Below are 23,148 nucleotides of genomic sequence, written 5' to 3' on the forward strand. Positions count from 1 at the left end.
TTCAGCCTCCTCTCTTTCTTCTCCATTACTTCTTCAGCTCCCTCAGCCAGGGCCCTGGGCCAGTGATGTCTCTGTCCACCAGTACCTGGTGCTGACGGTAGAATTAAGGGCTGGGAACCACAGAAATGAGGAAGGTCTTTCTTGATTTGCATGATTAGTTGGTAAATTCTGCTTGCTGAGACTTGTCAACACAGTGAAGACATACTTGTGAAGGTTTTTTCTGTATGTTTGCATCCTCAAATGATGACAGAATTAGCATGGAGAGGGCTTGGGTACCATGCACATGCCCAGGTTGCTGATGGAGAATGAGGAGAGTTGATCACATTCAGCTGAGACTGCAGGTGCAGCTGAGGTCTAGATGAATTCGGGCTTGGATAGAACCTGCATCTCATATTTTTCAGTTCTCTCCCGGTAGGTCATTCTGGAATCCCGTGATCTTTGCTCCCTAGAAAAAGTTAGAGAGAAGCAAGGGAGGAAAAGAATTTGACCTGATGAAAAGGAAATCAAGGATATGAAGTCATAATATTTATCAAAAGTGGATCAGACACCTTATAAGGAACTTTATATGTAAAACTTTCCTATTCACTCTTTTCCTATCTTGTCTAGGCCTCCATCCTCCTAGACTGTACCAGAACCCAGTGGTCAGAAGCATCACTTGTCAAGAATTAGGTGTCTGTTTCTACAGTAATGGTCTTATACAGTATTTGTCCTTATGAGATTGAGTTACTTCACTTAGCAGAATGCTCCCTAGTCCCTCCCAAATCAGGTAGTGATTAAAACGTGTATGAGAATCTAAGGAGGGGGGGCAGTCATAGGGTCACACAGTTTGATGAGTGGAGGAAGGAATGCATTATGGAAATGGGTAAGATTCAGTGTGAAAAACAATGTATATGGACTTTGTAAGTAAACTAGTATAATAAATAAAAATTTTATTTAAAAAAATAATTAGGAGCTGTTAATGAGCTTTTTACAATGGAACCACCTCCTTGTTATGAGAATTAAATGACTTGCTCAAGGTCACACACAGCTATTTTTAAAAAATGACAGAATGTGAACTTCAGGCATTGGCATCAAGTTTGATCTTTAAACCACACTTCTATTTTATCTCCTATTGATTTCTTCACCTGCCCACTGCAGCTTGTCCAAGAAATTAGTTACAAAACCAACAAAATGACTGAATGGTTGTCAGTGAGGAGAGTCTGGTTTCAGCTCTGGTATTAAATATTTATACAACCTCAATAATGTTGCTTTACCCTCCTGAACCTTAATTTGGATCTGTAAAGTCCCCTGTGGTTCTAGACACCACAGCATTGTATTTAGATAATTTGTACTGGACCTGTGAACAGAGTTAGGTCCTCTAAATATGTCATTGTTAAGATGGCTGCTTTGGGTGGTTGGTATGGTAAAGTTGAAAGAGCATTGCTTTTGATCTTGGTCAAGGTTTGAATTTGTCACATTAGGAAATCTTGGCCACATATTTGACACCTTCAGGCTTTCAAACATCTCATTTTTAATATAAGAATATTGTAATATTCTGGGGAGTTTTGGAATGATAAACTCTTCCTCCCATCCCCACCCTGAGGTTGCATTTAGTGGCTAATAGCAAATTGGATACAGACAAGATTGCCTCTTACCTACAGGGGAAGTAGATAGAGTTGCTGAAGACACAGTAGATGAGGGGGTTGATGGCACTGTTCAAGGCTGGCAGATTCTGGATGATTACAGAGGCATAGAAACGCTCCTTGGTGTTTGGAAGGACACTGAAATTGTCCAAAATATCAAAGAGGAAGTATGGGCTCCAACAGCAGATGAAGGCTGGAGGAAAGGAGAGCTGTTAGCATCATTACAGGCACCTACCGAGAGTTTCCCTGGTCAGCCCTGCCTGGGGCCTTATCTTGGAAGTTAGTTCTTTGGCACTAGAAATTTCTCAGAAATATTGAAGTGAGTAGAATGCTTTGAACAGAGTGTATGTTAACATTGGTGCCCTGCATATACACATATACATATCCTTACAAATAAATTTCTAAACTAACAAATTTTCAAGAGCTCCTTTATCTATAAAATGTAGTGAGGGTCCTGCTGTTTGACAGACTTTATTGAAAGCTTGGGAAAATTGACTATGCCCTTAGCCACATATCTAACATGATGCTGAAGAGAGTGAGCAAAATTCACTGAGATGTTCTCTGGGAAACTGCAGAACAGAAATCTTTGGGCAGGAGTGATTCCTAGTTGTAAGTTAAAGCAGGAGGAAGTGATGGTACTAAATGTTATCTCAAAGCATAGCTAGGCTTAATCATAACATTCTAAATTTCCCTTCCTGTATCAATCTATTTGCAGAACAGATCATCTGGGAGGCTGGGCTGTATGAGGAGGAACGTGACATCAGGACTGGAGGAAGATTCATCAACAACCTGCATTATACAGATGACACAACCCTTTTTGCTGAAACTGAGGAGGACCTGAAGTGCTTGCTGCAGAAGGTCAAGAACTACAGACTTCAATATGGATTGAAGCTCAACATCAAGAAAACAAAGATTCTCACTACTGGGCCAATTGGCAGCATCAGTATGAATGGTGAAGGGATTGAGATTGTTAACAGTTTTAGTTTACTTGGCTCCACAGTCAACACTTTTGGTACTAGCAGCCAGGAAATCAAGAGATGAATTGCACTGGGAAAGTCAGCTGCCAGGGACCTCTCCAGAGTACTGAAGAGCAATGACATCAGTCTGGAAATTAAGATGTATCTGATCCAGACCATTAGAGAGCTAGACAATGACTAGGGATGATAGAAAGAGAATTGATGCTTTTGAGCTGTGGTGCTGGAGAAAAATGTGTAACATACCATAAACTGCTAGGAGAACAAACAGGTTTGACTTGGAGAGGGTTAAACCAGGCTGCTCCTTGGAGGCAAGGATTCTGAAGCTTTGGCTGACATACTCTGGATGTGTTACAGGGACAGGGACATCATGCTTGGGAGGTAACAAGCAAGAGAGACAGTACAAGAGAGGAAGACCCTTGATGAGATGGATCAATTCAGTGATTGGGGTAGTGGGAGTAGGTGTGTCAGAGACAGTAAAGTTGACACACGATAGAGTAGGATGTAGGGCTCTTGTACATAGGGTCACTATGAGTTGCAAGCGACTTGATGGTACCAAACAACAACATATCTAACTTGGTCACTTCTGGAAACATCCCGCACTAAACACCCCCTTGTCCAAATTAAATAGTATTTCCAAGACTCTAATTTGTTTGTTTCTAAATCCTCAGAGTGGGGAATGGAAATTCACACATAAACATTCTTGACAATGACTAGGCTTGGGAGGTTTATGAAGGAAATAGATTGGGGAGTGGGAGAGGCAAAGAATATCATACAAAGCAAATTCAGGTTTAGTCCAGTAGCCCCAAGCCAGATCAACAAGGCACAATTTCTCAATTAAAGTGCAGATTCAATTTAGCAACACAATTTATCATTACTCTTCACTCTGCTTATCTCCCTGATTCTCTTCAGGATTTTCCCTCAGAGAAGAATTTTCGCCTCCTTGGCCATCTGCCAACAGAGGCAAACTTGCCTCCATAATTGACTGACACATGGTTCTGTTCTCCAGACTTTGGCAATATATTATATATTTGGCAATATATTAAAGGTGAACAATTCAGACACAAAGTCCATGAGACTCCCAGGTCTCTGGTTGGTTAACTACAGCATTGGCCTAGAATAGTGCTTCTAGGGATGGTAGCAGGTTTATTGTTGTTGTTAGGTACTGTCAAGTATGACCTATAACAACTATATGAACAGATCTGAACTCTGTCCTATCCTGTACCATCTCCATCATCACTGACACCCTTGAGCCCATTGCTGCAGTCACCATATCAATCCATCTCATTAGGGGTATTCCTCTTTTTCTCTGACCATACATCTTTCCGACATGATGTCCCTTTCCAAAGAACAGCATATCCTAGCAACATGCCCAAAGAATGAGAGATGAAGTTATGTCGTCTTTGCCTCCAAGAAGCACTCTGACTACACTTTCCCCAAGAATATGTGTTTGTTCTTTTGGCAGCCCATGGGATATTTAGTATTCTTCTCCAACACAACTCAAAGGCATAAATTCTTTTTTCTGTCATTCTTTTTTCATTGTCTAACTATCAGCATGGCCTGAATCAGACACACTTTTGTTTTCAAACTGATCCCTTAAAAATTTACATCTGCTTTGAACACAATCTGATTTGGAAATAGAGTTGTTGCAGATGCAATCCAGGTAAAATGTAGTCTTACTAGATTACACCCCTTATTGAACGACTTGTGTTGTTATATTTGGATACAGACATGCAGGAGAGAAAGCCACATAGAAAGCCAAAAGGTCATAAAAACAGGAGATGTATCTACATGTTAAGAAATGCCAAGAACTGTCAGCATCAACCATAAACAAGAAGAGAGGCATGAAACAGATTCTCTCTGAAAGCCTCCAGAATGTAAAAACTCCCCTAATAGCCTTATTTCATGTATATAGCTGCTAGGAATATGAAATAGACATTTATGTTTTACTGCACCCTTTTTGTACTCCTTTGTTACATTATCAAAAAAGAAACTAATACAGGAATGGCAGAACAAATTGACTTTGTGGCCATTTTTGAAATTGTATGTACACTGGTGTGGTGGGAATTCGGCCTGGGGAGGAAGGCAGTCCCACCAGGAAAGGTTTATCATGTATGTCACATACTTCCTTCAAATCCAGCTCAACATTCATGTTACCCAAACTCAATGTTATTGAGTTGGAACAGACCCACAGCTAACCTTCTATTGATGTCCTGAGGCTGTCAGTTTAAATGGTAGGAGACTGACCATCTTTTCCCCCATCAGCTTTTAGGGATTTGAAACATCAGGGAGGTGCATCCTTTGAGGTTAGCAGCACAACTCACTATAAACTGTGCCATCCGAGCTGCATGAACATTTACACAAGAGGGAGAAAAACTCTTCCTGCTTATTCCCACCTATGTCTATAAATGTAGCTGTTTTATATATAAACACAAAATATTTTTAATAAATATTGAACTTTTCAGAAATGCCATTCTCTCTAAAATGGAGGAAAGATCATTTTGTTAAAGCGGGAACTTTACTAATCTGTTCACCTGCTCAGAAAATCAAGTTGCGAACAACATTATTGCTTTTATTTTTAAATTCTCCAAGAAAATGCACCTGTATTGGCCTTCTTTATATCTGTTACTATGTCTAGATTCAAGCATCTGACTGCTTCATTATGTTTCCTACTGGAGCTGGTTTATACATTGAAACCTGCATTATTTTAAATAATCTTTCTGCAAGTTTCCCTTTATTGTTAGAGCAGTAAGTACACTTATTTGTAAAGAACTATGCTAGGTGGGTAATAATATGTGCACATTTCATTTCAGTGTGGTTAAGAGAGCACTGCCAAATGTTCTAGAAAGTGATGCTCTGGTCTGAGAGAGCTGCTGTTGTGGGCTGACCCTTTAGTATGTCCCCTATGCAGGGCCTGGGTAGTTGGTTCCTAATTGCGAAAGGCTGTCTTGGTCTGAAACACATGCATAAATATGTGTGTGTGTGTGTGTGTGTGTGTGTGTGTGTGTGTGTATGTGTGAGATAGATGTGTGTGTGCGCGCGCGCACGTGTGTGTGTGCGTGTGTGTGTATTCAGATTCAACATCCAGGGAATGTGAATCTGTGCTTCTGACTGTCTTGGAGGACAAAGTGATTCTTTGATCCACCCCAGACGCCTCTGATAAAGGCTTTTGAGCCCTGGTGCCTTGTATACGTTTTATCCCCAGTTCTCTCTGCACTGTTGTTTCCACTAGCTGAGCTTTGCGGCATGTGGTCTTACATTTTTATTGTTGTCCTTTAAGAAGCTGAGACTGATGGTTTTGGTGGTTTAACATGCAGCTAATATGAAGGACAGTGTTTCTTTGAGCTATCAAATGTTAGGAGAAGAGATGCAAAGGGCAGGAAAACAGCACAGGTTCTTTTCACTATTGATCATTGAAATTCATTTACTTATTCAACAAATGTTCATAAATGGGGGACCTAGACCTTGGGGTCAGTGTAAAGTACACAAAGAAAAAGTTACCGTTCTCATAGATTTATTATTTTTTGCAGAGGAGGACAAATGATTAGCAATCAATATATATCCTGTATTCTTAGACAAAGTATGAACTATGAGGAAAAAGAAATTTGAAGATGCTTGTAGGTTTATTATCAACAGTAAAATCAGACACATGAAGAAATGCTCAAAATCACTGGCAATAAGAGAGATGCAAATCAAAACTATAATGAGACACCATCTCACTCCAGCAGCACTGGCAAAGTTTAACAGGACAGCAAGTAATAAATGTTGGAGAGGCTGTGGTGAGATAGGAACTCTTATACATTGTTGGTGGGATTGTACAATGGGACACTCACTCTGGAAGGCAGAAGGCTGAACATAGAAATTCCATATGATACAGCTGCTTGGAATATACCCTGAAAAAATAGACATTGAAGCACAAAGGGAGACTTGTACACCAATATTCATCATTGCAAGAACATAGAAACAGCTCAAATGTCCAACCACAAACTAATGGATTGAGAAATTATAGTGCAATCACATGATGGAATACTGCACAGCACGCAGGAGCAATGATTTTGTAAATGACTACTTAACTTCAGAGGGACTGGAGAGCGTTATGCTAAGTGAACTAATTCAGTCCCATAAGAACAAATACTGCATAAGACCATTTTGTTAAGGATCCAAAGAAGGGAGTGAAGGTGAAAAGGGGTGATGATGGTCAGGATGATGGGGTGGTGGTTCATCATAAGGTCACACAATTTGATGGGTGGAGGGAGAGGTGGGTAAAGAAAACTGGAAAGATATGATGTGAAAAACAATGTATATTAACTTTGTAAATAAGCCACTATGTAACAAAAATGATATTTAAATTTTATTTTTAAAATGCAATCAGTGAGTCCTGTGTTAGAGGTAAATTGTTGGGCAGTAAAATTAGAGAGTTATGGTGATTTAATACTAAGGAATTGCTCTGCCGACACAAAGACACACAGTTTTTACTCAGCAGCTGCTCCAGTGGAAGAAGGATGAGAAGTCTCCTCCTGTGTGATTTACTACTTCTGAAAACCTGCTGTATGGTCACCTAAGGGTGGTTCCAATTTGATGGTAAACAGCAAGAATTAGGTATGGGAATAGGCCTTGCCATCATGAGAGAAGAGTATTTCAGGAGCAAAGTGCCAGAGAGGAGAACAGGTGCCAACATAAAGAGACAGCAAGGAGACCAGTGAGTTCAGAACAGAGAGAGGAAGGAGGGCCCGGTGGGGAATGAAGCTGACGATGTGGCCCAAGGACGTATCACCAAGAGCCGCTAAAACATGGTGAGAACTTGTAATTTTGTTCCCAGTGCAATAAGAAGCCAGCCAAGAGAGAGTGACAGAATCTGATTTACATTTTAAAAAGATCACTTTTCTGCTTTGTACAAAGTACGGAATGACAGAAGCCAGAAGACCAGTATTGGTTTTCCAGGCAAAAGCTCATGCAAGTTTTGACCAGGGCAGAAGTTGTGGAAATGGTTCCATTTTGGAGTCTACTTTGAAGGTAGATCCTCTGAAAATTTCTCATGAATTAGAGAAGGAATTTAAGAAAAATAGAATAATGCTGATACCCCTTAGATTTTATGTCTTAGTCCAGGGTGAAAGATGATGCTGTTTATAGAGAAAAGAGGGGCAAGAGTTGCTTTTGCAATGGATAACAGGCAGATGGAGACTCCTATTTTGGACAAGCAGAATTCACATTTACAATTATTACAAATGCAAACAGAGATGTCAGGTAGAAATTGTAGATACTATTCTAAAGGAACAATAATATGTTAATTAGGAGTTGTTCTTGTTGATGTTATCTGCCATCAGGTTGCCTTGTGACTCATAGCAACCCAATGTACAGTAGCTCTGAACCTTGCCCTGTCCTGAGCCAGTCTCACTGACTCCGACACACCTGTGTCCATTATCCCAGTTACTATGTCAATACATCTCATCCAGAGTCTTACTCTCTTGCACTGTTCCTCCACCCCTCCAAGCAAGATGTTTTTCTCCAAGGGCTGGTCCCTCTTGGCCACAGAGCCAAAGTATGTGAGACCGAGCTTCAAAATCCTAGCCTCCAAGGAGAAATTTGATTTCACTTTTACAATACAAACCTGTTTGTTTTCTTGGCAATCCATGGTAAATTCAAGACTCTTCTCCAGTACCACAACTCAAAGGCATAGATTCTTCTTCTGTCATTCATAGTCATTGTTCCACTCTCTGATGTATAGCAAGTAATTTAAAAGACAATGGCCTGCATCAGGCACACCTTAGTCTCTAAATGGACATCATTACTCATTAGCACTCCGGAGAGGTCCCTGAGAGCAGACTTTTACAGTGCAAGTTGTCTTTTGATTTCTTGACTGCTGGTGCCAAGAGTGTTGATTATGGAGCTGAGCAAGCTGAAATTATTAACAACCTCAATTTCTTCTCCATCTATCATGGTGTTGCCAATTGGTCCAGTGGAGAATATTTACCTTCTTGATGTTGAGCTTCAGTCCATATTGAAGACTACAGTCATTAACTTTCTGTAGCAAGTGCTTCTGGTTCTCTTCAGTTTTGGCAAGCAAGGTTGTATCATCTGCATAATGCAGGTTGTTGATGAGTCTTCCTCCAATCCTGATGCCATATTCCTCCTCATAAAGCCCAGTCTCCTGAATGATATGTTCCACATATAGATTGAAAAGGTATGGAGATAGGACACATCCTTGATATACTTCTTTCTTGATTTTGAACCATGTGGTATTTCCTTGCTCTGTTCTAATAACTGCTTCCTGAACCAAGTATAGATTTCGCATGAGCATAAGCAACTGTTCTAGGATTCCCAGTCTTCTCAAAGTTAGCCACAAGTTGTTGTGATCCACACAGTTAAATGCCTTTGCATAGTCAAGAGATGTATCAGATATTGTTGAATAAGATGAAACTTTAGGATTGTTATCTCTCAGGTTGTGGTGATCTTGATTATTAGCATAAGAAAATTTGGCATAATTAAAGTAGGTTTCAGAAAAAATGAGAGGTGAAAATCAGAGGCAAGATATTTGCAACCTTTTTTGAGGGAGGTACTTACCTCTTAGAATAACCAACCATATAGAGTCAAACAGTGGCATTAACCTAAGGGCATCTGGTGGTTTAGTGGTAAAGAGTTGTGCTATCAACCCAAAGGCACTTGGTTTGAATTCCGCAGTTGCTCCATGGGAGGAAGATGGGCAATCTCCTCCCGTGCAATTCACTGCTACTGACAACCTGAAGGGTCAGCTATGGGTGGGTTCCAACTTGATGATGCATAACAACAAGAACAAAACAACAACAGAGCCCTGGAGGCAGTCAGGGGTAGGGTGAAATGATCAGTGGGAAGGAGCATTACCCAGAGGAAGTGGGAAAAGCACATTATGGGTATTGTAATAAATATGAAACAAGTTATCTGTGAATGGTTGAATGAAAACCAATTTGCATTGTTAAGTTTCACTCAATCTACATTAAAAATAATAAAAACATAGCAGTGAAGTATGAAGGTTCATTGAAGGAGATGTTAAAGAATACTTACACATGTATAAGGGGGAGCTTTGGTTCCTTTTGGAAGCAGGAGTGGCATCTACTTCCTAAACAACATACCTCTGGAAACTCAATGAACTTGATAAATGTCTATAGGTATAGAGGGGCTTCAGGTATTTTGTTCATAGGGTCACTATGAATCGTGTTCAATTCGAAAGCAATCAACCACAGGAACATGGTGCCATAGTGATATTAAGTTATGCAGTCAACCAAAAGGCACACAGTTCAAATCCACAAGCTGCTCCATGGAAGAAAGATGGGCAGTCTCCTTCTGTACAATTTGTTGCCTGTAAAAACCTGCTGGATGGTCAATAATGAGTTGGTTTTGACTTGACTGTACATAATAAGAATATTTTATGATAGAAAAATGAGATAATTGGGTAAAGTCCTTGAGTAGACAGGAAAGAATAGAATCTAGTGCTCTGAAGGAACAGATTTGGCCCAGATAGAAGTAGAAACAGTTTCCCCCCACACCCTCATGAATAGAAAAAAAAAGTAGAGCATATGGCAGACATGCAGGTAGGTAGGTGGATGTGGAGGTGGACAATGAGAAAGTTCCCTTCTGATGACTTGAGTTTTTTCTTGGTGAATTAAGAGTAAGGGCCTAAGATAGAAGACTTCAGATTTGAGAATAACAAAGAACATACACACTCTAATGTTAGAATATTCGGTACCCAAAAAAGACTTTCATCTTTCTGAAATTAGGTTATTTCATGAGTTAAAGCAGGGAAAGAAAGGGAATAGAAAAAGCAGAAACAGGAAGGTGAGATAGGAGAAAGGAGGTAAGGTGGCTGTCAGGGATTTGTACTGAGGGTGAGATATTCAGAAGAAATGAAATGTCACTTCAGTCTTTATTCATGAACATCAGTCTTTTCTGAGATGTTGGGTCAAATAAGTAATAGGAATATCAGCTTTGATTAGTTGTGTCCTAACCAGACTTTTCTCCTAAATTACCTGCTCTTTAATAAAGAGGTGAATTAGAAAGCAATATTGGTCCCTCACTGATGTTGAGTTGGGACTCTCCAGAGGGTTTTTGGGCTGCCGTAAACTGCAGGGTCTCATGGAATGGCTGGTAGGTTGAGTCACCAGAGAAGCTCCATGTTGGCTTAGGAGCACAACTCCCTACACATTAGGTCACCAGTGGAGCCACGCATGGAACCATAGATGACCTAATGAGCCCCACATAATCCTTTCCAATCAAATAGCATCATGTGTTGAATTATGCTCCCTCCCAAACACATACATGAGATGATAAAATGTGGAAGGTACATAATGGCTCCTCATGACCTGATAATAACTGTAAAAGGATTAAAGGTGCAATACAGCACCCCTTAATCCCATCAGAGCCCACACCTAATGGAAGGGAGTTTTCCTAGAGTGTGACAACTAATAACTTAACACTTTTTGTCTTACTAGAGATAAAAGAGAGGAAAATGAACTCACAGATGGGGGACCTCATCACCACCAAGAACAAACTGTCAGTAGCGGAGTGAGTCCTTTTGGACCCAGGTTTCTGGGATCCTTGATACGAGACAAGGCCAAGATACATATGGAGGCCAGTCTCTCCTGTAGGGTTGGCATCCTGAAAGACTTGCTATTCTTCTGAGAGTTGGACAATGAACAAGGATGACAGAAGAAGATGCCTTTGAGTTGTGGTGTTGGAGAAGAATATGGAATATCCTGTGGACTGCTGAAAGAACAAATAGATGTCTTGGGAAAGGTACGACTAGAGTGTTCCTTGGAAGCTAAGAGGGTGAAACTTTGTCTCTCATATTTTGGACATGTTGCTAGGAGATGCTATTTCTTGTAAAATCATAACATGTTTGGAAGGGTGGAGGGTCAGCAGAAGAGGAAAAGACTCCCAAGAAGGTGGATGGACACAGTGACTGCAGCAATGAACTAAAGTGTATCACAGATGATGGGGACGGCACAGGATAGGACAGGGTCTGTTGTTCATAGGGTCATACTCAACTTTATGGCACCTAACAACAAATGATAAGGGAGCTGTACTGCCAAATGGTTCGAATGCACCAGCTGCTCTGAAGGAGAAAGATAGGCAATCTCCTTCCATGGGATGAAACTGCCTCTGAAAACCTGCTAGAGGGTTAACTATGGATTGGTTCTGGCTTGATGCTACTTAACAATAGCAATAACAATAACAAGAAAACAATAACAATAAAAATAACAATAACAATAACAACAAACCTCCTAAACTATGAGAAAAAATAAAGTTCTGTTTGTTAAAGTCTTCCACTTGTGGTATCTCCCTTTTACCAACTAGGTAACTAAGACAAACAGGGTAGGAGTGCCCAGAGACAAATGACTTCCTTATGAGGACTTCCCTCCACCAGATAACAAATGCAAGTTTGCTTGTTAAGTTCACACAATTCTCTAATACATGGAGAATCACCACTTACCAAGAATGATGACAATGCTATACTTAATGGCCTTGATTTTTGCCTTGGAGATGAGCCCTCTGTTGTAGCTGGTACACAGTTTTCCATCTGTAGACACATAAAGGATTGGAAATATGAAGTATCTGGGAAATCACCATTTGTATTTCTATGAATAGAAACACCAAAGTTAGACACATGTCTGTCACATGGATGCCACTGATGTTTGTTAGCTGCCTCCTACTCTTGTCTAGCCAATATGCAATGAGACAAAATTCTGAGTGGTGCAAACACTTAATGGTGCCTTAGATAAAAAGCCTAGTGTGTGACTTCCCAAAATTCAGTCATTAAAAATCCTTTGAAGCAGAGTTCTGCTTTGACAAAGATGATGGCACTGTGAGTTGGAATTATCTTGACCACCACAAAGCTTTAGTCCTGTATCTTTATTGTTATGTGCCATCCAGTGGACTATAACTCATGGCAACCCTATAAACAAAGATCTGACCTTGCCCTATCCTGTACCATCCTCACGATCTCCATCACGCCAACCCCAATGTTGTATAGTCACTGTGTAAATCCATCGCACTGAGAACCTGCTCCTCTTTTGCTGAACCTTGATTTTCCCAGTGTGCAATCTTTTCCCAAGGATTGGTCCTTCTTGACAATATGCCCAAAGTTTCACCATCTTTGCATCTAATATCCTTTTGTCGTCCATATTGTTGTTGTTGGGTTGTTTTTTGTTTTTTTAAATGCATGCAGGCCTATAAATGCTTACTAATCTGTGCCAAGATATTTGGAAGCATGCTGCTTGGCCAACTGACTGGAAGAGATTGATATTTGTTCCTATTCCAAAGAAGGGTGATCCAACGGAGTGCAAACATTATTGAACAGTATCAATATTGTATGAAAATTAAATCTTGCTGAAGATAGTTCAAATCACCTATGAGCCATTCTGTAATGGTGAAACACTGAGGGAGTAATATACGAATATGATTTCAGGGATATAATAAATTTTATTTCTTTCACTCTTGGATCCTGCAAACATTAGTTGTTGTATTGGTAGGTGAAGTAAAGTTTCAACTTATAGTGATCGTACTATGTCTAGCAGAATGAAACATTATCTGGTCCTGTGCCATCCTTACAATTGTTGCCATGTTTGGATTAATTATCTCAGCCTCTGTGCCATTGTAGCTCAGTGCATTGTGATTCTGAGTCACAGTGACCCTACAAAACAAAGGACAACTGTTCCACAGGTTTTTTCTGGGTTGCATTCTTTAGGGGAACAGATCACCATGGATTTTACCCCGTGGACTCACTGGAGGTTTAACACCACAGACTCTTTTGGTTAGGAATCATATAATCAACAATGTGTAACGATGTCACTCTGGAGACTAAGGTGCACCTGATACATGCCATGGTCTTTGTAATCACTTGCTATGCTTCAGAGAGCTGGACAATGACTAGGGATGATAGAAGGAGAATTGATGTCTTTGAGCTGTGGTGCTGGAGAAGAGTATGGAATATACCATGGACTGCTAAGAAAATGAACAGCTTTGTCCTGTAGAGGGTGAAGCCAGGATGCTTTTTAGAGACAAGGATTCTGAAGCTTTGTCTGATAGAATTTGGACATGTTGCAAGGAGGGACCAGTCCTTAGAGAGGAATGTCCTGCTTGGGAGGGTGGAGGGACAGTGCAGGAGAAGAAGACCCTCAATGAGATGGATTGATTCAGTGACTGGGGTAATGGGGGTACGTGTGTCAGAGATAGTGAGATTGGCACAAGATAGGGCCCAGTTTAGGACTGTTGTACATAGGGTCGCTATGAGTCGCAGGTGACTCGATGGCACATAACAACAACAATTACTGCTGGTGCTTCTGCTTTGAAGTTTACCTTAGGATTGTTGATTCAATTTATTCTTGTTTTCAATCAAGTAAAATCCAATAGCCTAGAACATCACTAGGTGAGGTGACAGGGAAGAAATAAAATAGCTAAAATGGGCTTTTGTTCTCTAGGATCTTTCAACATACAAGAAAAGAAGGATCACATCCTCTCTATGAGAAAGGGTGAAGAAGGAGAGAGAGAACTTTTCCAAGGGACACAGAAAAGAGCTATTACCTGACCAGTGCCTCATGGGAAATGCATTGGACACCAATTAAGTTTGACTTATAGGTAGAATCCCCAAAGGCAAGGAATGTTAGTGAGGTATTGGGAAAGACTTACTAAGCAGAGGGAACATCCTTACCTAAGACATGAAAAGCAGCAAACAGGATATTTTTGGTCTATGGTGAATCATCTTCCTTGGCTGTTGCCTAAAATTTCATGAGTTTGAGGCAAGGGAAAACTTGAGGTCAAAATGGGAAGCCCTTGAATGTCTTTATTAGGAGTTGGACAAGATTTCTGAGGCAGCATTTGACCGTTTTTGTATTATGAGTATTTATTTATTGGAAAACACTAACACCAACAATAACAGGAATAAAATATTTTTATGTGTAAAAAATGAAATGTTAAGTATAATTGATTCATACTTCTTAAAGTATATCATGTAAGGCCTCTCTTAGACACTGTTAGAGCATTAAATTATCCTGTGCATTTCCTAGAAGCACAGAAACTAAGTGTTGTGAGGAAGCAAAAGCAATATAAATATTATAGCTATGTTTCCCACCTGGGGGAGATTTTGCTACTCAAGAGACTCTTAGTGATGCCTAGAATTATTCAGTCAAAATTCAATAGTGTCAATATTGAGAAACTCTGATTTCCAGCATACCAGGGAGTTCTGGTGACCCTGTGGTAAGAAGTTGCGCTGTAATCCCAAAGGCTTGCAATTTGAATCCACCAGCGGTTCTGTGGGAGAAGGATGGACAATCTCCTCTCCTGTGATTTACTGCCTCTGAAATCCCACTGAAGGTTCAGCTATGAGTTGGTTCTGGCTCGACAGCACACAACATCCTGCAAAGTACTTCTTATGTAACTGAAAGTTGGACAGTGCATAAGAATGACAGAAGAATTGATGCCTTTGCTTTGTGAATGCTGGAGAAAAGTACTGAATATCCCATGGACTGCCAAAAGAACACACAAATATGTTTCAGAGAAAATGCATCCAGGGTGCTCCTTAGAGGCGAAGATGGTGAAGCTTCCTCTTGTATATTTGGGTCATGTTGTCAGGAGAGGTCTGCCCTTAAAGAAAGACATACGCTGAGGAAAGTGTAGGTTCAGAGAAAGAGAGGCAGCCCTTCAAAGAGTTGGGTTGGCACATTAACTACGACAATGGGCTGGGACTTATCAGAGATAGTGAGGGTGGTGTGGGATGGGGCAGGGCTCAGATCTATTGTTCTTAGGGTCACTATGAGTTGTAGTCTCTATGGCCCCTCACAGTAACAAACCTTGAGAGTGTCCTTTGGTGGGGTAAGCAGCATGCACCCGACTAAAGATCTAAAAGCAGTTCACTTTAAGCCAATGGTGGCACAGAAAGTCCAGGAATCTTCCGTAAAGATTACAACAAAGAAAGTTCTATGGAGCAGTTATTCTGTGTAATACATGGGGTCACCACACAATGGATCTTGTTTGCTTCTAATCTTGGGGAAAAGAATCATATTGGGCTGTGCAAATGGTTAAGACTTTTAGCTGTTCAATAAAAGGCTGGAGGTTCAAGTCTTTCCAGGAGGTACTTTGGATGAAAGTCTTGGCAATCTATAGCCATAGACTGCCCCCTTAGAGCGCAGCTTTGCTTTGACACACATGAGCTAGTCAGTATAGACTCCATGTTATTACGTAGGTATTGTTAGTTATTATCCTGGGAAGGAGACAGCCTTCAGGATCAGATCTGAACAGAACTCCATCTCTACTAATTACTAACTGTATAAGGCATCATGCCGGGAAGGGTGGAGGGTTGGTGAAGGACAGGAAGACTCTCAACCAGGTGAACTGATACAGTGACCACCACAATGGTCTCTTGTGTATCAGGAATTGTAAGGATGGCACAGGATAGAACAGGGTTGAAATCTTTTGTTCACAGGGTTACTATGAGTCATACTTGACTCGATGGTACAACAACAACCTAATTTAAGGCACATTGCTTAAAGTTCACAGCCTCATTTTATTCCATTTGAACAATGAAGGATAAGACACTGAACTCACAGAGTAATTTGGGGGATTAAAATGAAATAATATATGCAAGGTGCCAGGACCCAGGCTGGAATGCCTGTTCCCTTATTAAATGGGATAAATGAGGTTTTAGAATCATTTTAGAAGGAATAAAAGCTGCCTTTATGGAAGTGAACAGAAGGCATTACTGTATTAAATCATCTATTATCCAACTTTGTTACCTGCATAGGGATTATACACAGCAAAGAACTATCAGGGTGGGATTATACCCACAGGGTGCAAGTAATGAAGACGGCACACCAAATTATGTTCTTTCAACGTGTCCCACTTGCTGGTGCAGGGTAATAGCTGGGCCATAAACAGCATGACTCTGAAGACTTAGTTGGTCTTTTAGAAAAGTCCTCAAGAATGACATCTGTGTTCTGAAACCTATTTAAAATGGAAACTAGCAGTACTTTCCACAGGACAACTGGGTGACAATATAATCAACTACCTGCCCTTGGATCTCCCAATGAGATCTGTGAAAGCACCTTTAATCTCATCACTCCAGGAAATGCAAAGCTTCCAGCTCTAAAGAAGCCTCTTCAAAGAAAGCTGAGCTACAAAATGCCGGTAATTCTCCTTTATTGGAAGATAAAAGGATTATTTTTACTCAGGCCAGGGCACTGAGCTCAAGTGAAAAGCAGTTAAATTCAGCCGTCACTGTGCATTAATAGCTCAGGAGACTTGAGGCAGTAGTTCCATTAGATTCAGGCCTGGAAGCTGCAAGCTGCCTTCTGCAGTTTTAGTTCAAAGGTGCATCCATGACAGGGACCCACACTGGAATTTAGTCTTCAAATGACCAGTTGCTGCCCCTCATCTGCTTAAGCCTTCTGTGTTCTTTACAGAGCTGCTGGGAATGCATTCTTCAGAAGACGAGCTAGACAATTAAAGAGAGTGACAACTAAAGTGAGATTTTTAAGTGGACATGGAATTTATTCTTTGTAGGGGACTCCACTGTCTATTGATAATGAACTCAGATAATTTGGGAAACAAGGAAGTCTAGTAATAACGCTAAAAAATTTTTTTCAGCCAGCAGTTTTTCCTGAAGTGTTTTAAACTTTATGCTCCTCTCCTCTTGTCAGTATCCTCCACCTTCCACTGTTGTTGTTGTTAGGTGCCGTCGAGTCGAGCACAACTCATAGAGACCCTATGAACAAAAGATCTGAACTCTGCTCTATCCTGCACCACCTTCACACTTCCTGACACACAAGAGCACATTGCAGCAGTCACTGCGTCAATCCACTTGGTTGAGAGTCTTCCTCTCCTTCACCAACCCTCTACCGTTCCCAGCATCAGGTTCTTCTCCAAAGAATAGCACAACCTAGCAACATGTCCAAAGTATATGAGGTGAAGTCTCATCATTCTTGCCTCCAAAGAGCACTCTGACTGCACCCTCTCTAAAACATACCTGTTTATTCTCTTGGCCATCCATGAGATGTTCAGTGCTCTTCTCCTACATCACAGCTCAAAGGCATCAATTCTTTTTCTGTCATCCTTATTCATTGCCCAGGTCTCTGATGCATAGCAAGTAACTGGAAAGAATATGGCCTGAATCAGACACACTTTAGTCCTCAAAATGACCTTACTATACCTACCATTAGTTAGCCTAATTGATTGCTTTCCTAAATCTATGTTGTGAAAATCTTCTTAATTCTTTCTTTAGAGATTTTTAGCTCTAAACAAAAGGTAGTCACAGTGACATGTTGTTGCTGTTATTAGATGCCCCTGAGTCATCAGAGACCCTCATGAACAACAGATCTGAACCTTGCCCTGTCCTGTACCATGGTCATATCTCCATCAGGCTCAAGCCCTTTGTTGCAGTTACTGTGTCAGTCTGATTTTGTCGAGGGTCTTCTTCTCTTTTGCTGATCAAATAAATCAAGAACAGGACTCTCTGAAGAAGAATGTGGCATCATGATTGGAGAAAATCTCAACTTGTGCTATGCAGATGATACAACTTTGTTTGCAGAAAGTGAAGAGGACTTGAAACATTTACTACAAAGGATGAAAAAATGAGAACTTTGATTACGGATTACATTTTATCATCAAGAAAAAAAATGTTGCCCTTGGACCAATAGGTCATAATAAATGGAGAAAAGATTAGAGAACTCAACTATTTCATCTTACTTTGATCCACTAGCAACATCATGTTAACAGTATTCAAGAAATCAAAAGACATATTGTACTGGGAAAATCTGTCAAGGACCTCTCCAAAGTATGAAATAACAAGGATATCAGTCTAAAGGCTAAGATGTGCCTTCTCCAAGCCATGCTACTCTTAATTGCTTTGTATGGATCTCAAATATGGACAATAAATAAGAAAAATCAAAGAAGACCCCATGCCTTTGAATTGTGGTGTTGATGAATAGTAAGGAATACCCCACGGACTGCCAAAAGAACAAACAAATTTGGAGGAAGTGCAATCAGGATGTTCCTTGGTGGCAAGGATGGTAAAATTCCTAGCTACATAGGAGGAGGTATCATCTGATTCGTTAGTCAGTCTGATTTAGTTCAGGCAGAATCAGAAACCTTCATAGAACTAAAACATTTAGAGAAATATAGGTTAGTCATTTACAAAACTCTTTCCTTCCTCACAGGGCAAAAGGGTGGGGGGAAGCTAGATTCCATTCCTCAGCTTTGCTCTCTATAGGCCACGATTGCATAATTTAACTCTGGCTGTGGGAACATGGGAAGAATCAATATGTCCTATTTCCGAGCTGGCTCAGACAAACCATTGAGAAATCCTTCTCTCCCCCTCTCCTCCAAGCCCAGCCTGATGGATGTTAGTGTTGAAGTAGGTCTTAGCTGCGCTCTGTTAATAACGGCACAACTTCCATCCAATTGAGTTGTCAATGAATGTGTGTAATGCTGCCCCTTGCCTTTGATCTCTACTTCCAATTGGAGTTTAATTGAACAAGAAATAAATTAACTTTTTGTTAAAGCCACCGAGATTTACAGGGCTTATCTATTACAGCTGCTGGTAAATCCTTAAGTAAAGAAACATTGGTAGCTTACATGCAATGCAGTTGTAATAAAAGCCTAAAACATGAGCCATTGGCTTTGTAGGAAACCTGTAGGCATCAAAACATTGATAATGGACACTAAGACAGTGGAGTATCTTATATGATTATTGAGAAGACAGATTATGTGGCCACTGAGTCCAGAGTTTAGGAAACAAGGTTGGAGAAAAGAAATCTAATGCTGTTGTTGTGTACTGTCAAGTGGGAACCAATTCATATTTGACCCTCCAGCACGTTTCAGAGGCAATAAATCCCACAGAAGGAGGTTGTTCATCTTTCTCCCACAGAGCAGATGGTGGATTTGAATCATGTGCCTTTGGACTGGCATTATGATTTCTTACCACTAAGCCACCAGAACACATAGTGATTTTTAACATCTGTGTTGAGCTTGGTAATAGAAGGCGTAGATGAGCTCAGACAAAGCTTGGCTGGTTAACTTATGAAAAAAAAAAAAAATGAGAGTGAAGAAAAGTCCTCAATCCAAAGGACTGTGGAGTTGCAAAAGTCAGCTGCTTCTAGTTCCCAACAGGACCTGCTGCCTAATTCTTTGGGGCAAAGAGAAAATGAAAATGTAAGGCTTCTTGCTTAAAAATGGAAAAAAAAATTCCAAGATAGTGACATCAGGGTATTAACCAAATGTAGGGTTTGTTGTGTTTTTTTCTCCCCTCAGCGTGGGCACAGGCCACATGCCAATCCAGCTGGCTCTAGTTCCCAGCGTTATTTATAACAGAGAGGTTTTACTTATCAAAGATACAATAATACTCTTCAGTAGAGCAAAGATCAGGCTAAGACTATGTTTTTACAATTGTTGGTTGAAGTGACCAAGTTAAATCTCACAAAACAAAGAGAAAAATTGAACAGTTATGAGGGAAATAAATTGGACTCAGGAATTCTATTAAGAAGGTATTTTTTAATATGATTACTGGCACACCTGAAATGGACTTGAAGATTTGAGGCAATGACGTCACCCAACCATAAACTTGCTCTCTTTACTAACATTTACAGCTGTTAAGTTTTGATTTTCTAAATCTCATGGGTAACATTGAACGGAATGAGAAGTCCAAACACTTAAATGTGCTAAAGCACAATTTACACAAAGACCAAGAAGCAGTAGTTCAAACAGAATAAGGAAACATTGTATAGTTTAAAATCAGGAAATGTATGTATCAGTATTGTATCATTTCTGGAATTCAATCTATATGCTGAGAAAATAATTTGAGAAGCTGGACTTTATGAAGGATAATGTAGCATCAGGATTGGAGAAAGACTTATTAACTAACAACCTGAATTATGTAGATGACACACTCTTACTTGCTTTAAGTGAAGAGGACTTGAAGCACTTGCTGCAGAAGATCAAAGACTATAGCCGTCAATACGGATTACATCGCAACATCAGTAAAACAAAAATAATCCTCATCACTGGACCAATAGTAAACAGCATGATAGATGGAGAAAAGAATGAAGCTGTCAATGACTGCTTTTTACTTAGATCCATAATTAGCACCATAGCAGCCAAGAAATCAAAAGATATATTGCATTGGGAAAATCTGCTGTCAAAAAACCTCTTTAAAGCACTAAAGAAAAATCATGCCAGTTTAAAAACCATGGTGTATTTGATCTAAACCATAGTCTTCTCAGTTGCTTCCTAAATGCCTCTGAAAATTGGACAATGGACAACAGAGACTGCTCAAGGGCCATTGTCTTTGAATTGTGGTGTTGAAGAATAGTACTGTATATCCCATGGTCAAAAAACCAAATAAGTCTATCTTGGAAAAAGTACAGCCAGAGAGCTCTGTAGAGACAAGGATGGTGAAACTTTGGCTCACATAATTTGGGCTGGTTGTCAAGAGGGACCAGTCTTTGGAAAAGGACATGAGAATGGGAAATGTGAAGGGTCAGAGAAAAAGAGGAAGACCCTCAACAAAATGGATTGATAGTATGACTGCAAAAATGGGGTTTAGAGATCATGCGGATTGTTCAGGATAGGGTAAGTTTCAGAGTGCTCAGAGAAAGGCAAGTTTCAGATCTCTTATTCACAGGGCTATTATGAGTTGTACACAACTTGCCGGCATATCGTAAAAACCTAAATGAGAAATATAATTGAGGTATAAATGTTTATTTTCTTGATTATTAATAGACTTGAGAATCTTTTTATGTGACCATTCTGTATCTCATCTGTGACATTCAGGTTTGTATCTTGCTCATTTTTCTTTTTGTTTGTGTTTAAGAATCCTTTGGTGAGAAGGTTTTTATTTATTTTGAATGAGTACTTTTTGAATTCTATGTGTTTCAAATCAAATAGCTTCTCCTACTGTGTAGCTTGAATTTAACTTTCTTAGTAATAGTTTTATATATAGTAAATTATGTTCATCTTTATTTTTAAAGAAACTTATGCATCACATATCCTTGGAGAAGGACATCATGCTTGGAAGGGTGAAGAGTCAGCACAGAGAGGAAGACCTTTGATAAGATAGATGGACATGGTGAGTGGCAATAGGGTCTGTTATCAGAGATAACAGTTGATTCAGGGTAGGGCAAGGATCAGAGTCTTTGTTTACAGGATTGCTAGGAGTTGTAGATGCTCAAAGTATATAACAACAGTAACAATAATATTTTTAAAAAACCTTCCTTCATTACATTTTCTTTGAAAAGCTTAAAAAATATTTTAATTTCACAATTAAATTTCTAATTCCATTGGATTTTTGGAAAAAATTATTTTAGCCATGGATTGGGATAATGGTCTAATTTCATAATATATATATATTGTATCAAGTTGTCATTTATATGTATGTTGATTTGGGGTTCTATTTCAATTCTATTTTATTTTTCATTTTAAAGAACAGTTACGTATCTTCCTTTTCTTTTTCTTTTCTTATGGTAACCATATCTTATTTGATAAAGGTTTTCTCTTTCCCCAACTTAGTATGTGTCTGCTTTGTAATTACTGATTTCCCTTTCTTTTTCCTGCTCTATTTCCTATTGCAGTATGTCAATACCACACTCCATTAACCACTCTGACTTAATAAAACATATTAATACTTAGTAAAGCAAAATTCTCTAACATCTTTCATTTTTTTTCTGAGTGTCTTTGCTGTTCTCGGCATTGTATTTTTCCATGCATATTTAAAAATTAGCTTGTCAGCTCAAGAAAATTTTCTATTTCAATTTTGATTGGGACTGCATTAGTCTGAAGATTAATTTAGGGAAAATTGGTGTATTTTAGTTATTGACTCTTACTATGAAAAAGCATAATATACTGTTGTTGTCAGGTACCACAGAATCCACTCCAACTCACAGCAACCCTCCCAACAATGGATCTGAACCTTGTCCTGTCCTGTGAGATCCTTACTATCTCTGTTACACTCAAGCCCATTGTTATAGCCACTGTGCTTTTAGTTCCTTGAGGCTATTCCTCTCTTTCTCTGGCTCTCCACCTTTTGCAGCTTGAAGTCTTTTCCCAAGGATTGGCCCCTCCTTACAACAAGCCAAAAGTTTGTGAGACCAACTTTCACCATCCTTGCATTTAAGGAGCATCCTAGTGGTACTTCTCCCAAGATGGACGTGTGTTCTTTTGGTAGTCCATTGACTATTCAATACCCTTTTCTAGCACCAAAATTCAAAGGCATTGATTCTTCTTCTGTAATTCTTTTTAAATATCCAACTTTCAGATGCATAGGAAGTAATTGAAAAGACCATGGCTCCTGTTGTAGAATGAGGCTCACATCAAGGTAGGGGTAAGACTGAGAAAAACTGGATAAATTATGTATATTGCATTGAAGCCGATGAGAGAGAGAACAGTTAAAAGGAATATATTTTAGGGCATTATGATTATCATAAGAGTTCGGAAGGAGGGTTACAGAGTGGAGTATACTCAGGGTGGGAGTGGCGGGGTGCGGGGTGGGGGGGCTTGTATACTCATGAAGGAGTTTTTTCTTTTGCTTTTCAAGGAGA

The 23,148-nt window shown here is 39.8% G+C and overlaps 1 protein-coding gene across 2 annotated transcripts in view; it reads right to left on the bottom strand.

The window, feature by feature from the left end:
• Positions 1-351: 351 nt before the first annotated feature.
• LOC102848666 (neuropeptide S receptor-like) overlaps positions 352-23,148 on the bottom strand; it is a 304,971-nt gene continuing 282,174 nt past the window's right edge. The window contains exons 7-9 of one of the 2 annotated variants that reach the window (XM_006887597.1): positions 12,060-12,146; positions 1,635-1,815; positions 352-445 (exon numbers count right to left, since the gene is read on the bottom strand). In XM_006887597.1, the coding sequence (XP_006887659.1) occupies positions 355-445; positions 1,635-1,815; positions 12,060-12,146 (359 nt within the window). In that variant the 3' untranslated portion in view covers positions 352-354. The remainder of the gene's footprint in view (positions 446-1,634; positions 1,816-12,059; positions 12,147-23,148) is intronic. The other variant, XM_006887598.1, reaches the window with a different exon arrangement.

This window comes from Elephantulus edwardii, unplaced genomic scaffold, assembly GCF_000299155.1.
Source record: "Elephantulus edwardii isolate Elephantulus edwardi_28Jun2011 unplaced genomic scaffold, EleEdw1.0 scaffold00059, whole genome shotgun sequence".
NCBI classification, from domain to species: Eukaryota; Metazoa; Chordata; class Mammalia; order Macroscelidea; family Macroscelididae; genus Elephantulus; species Elephantulus edwardii.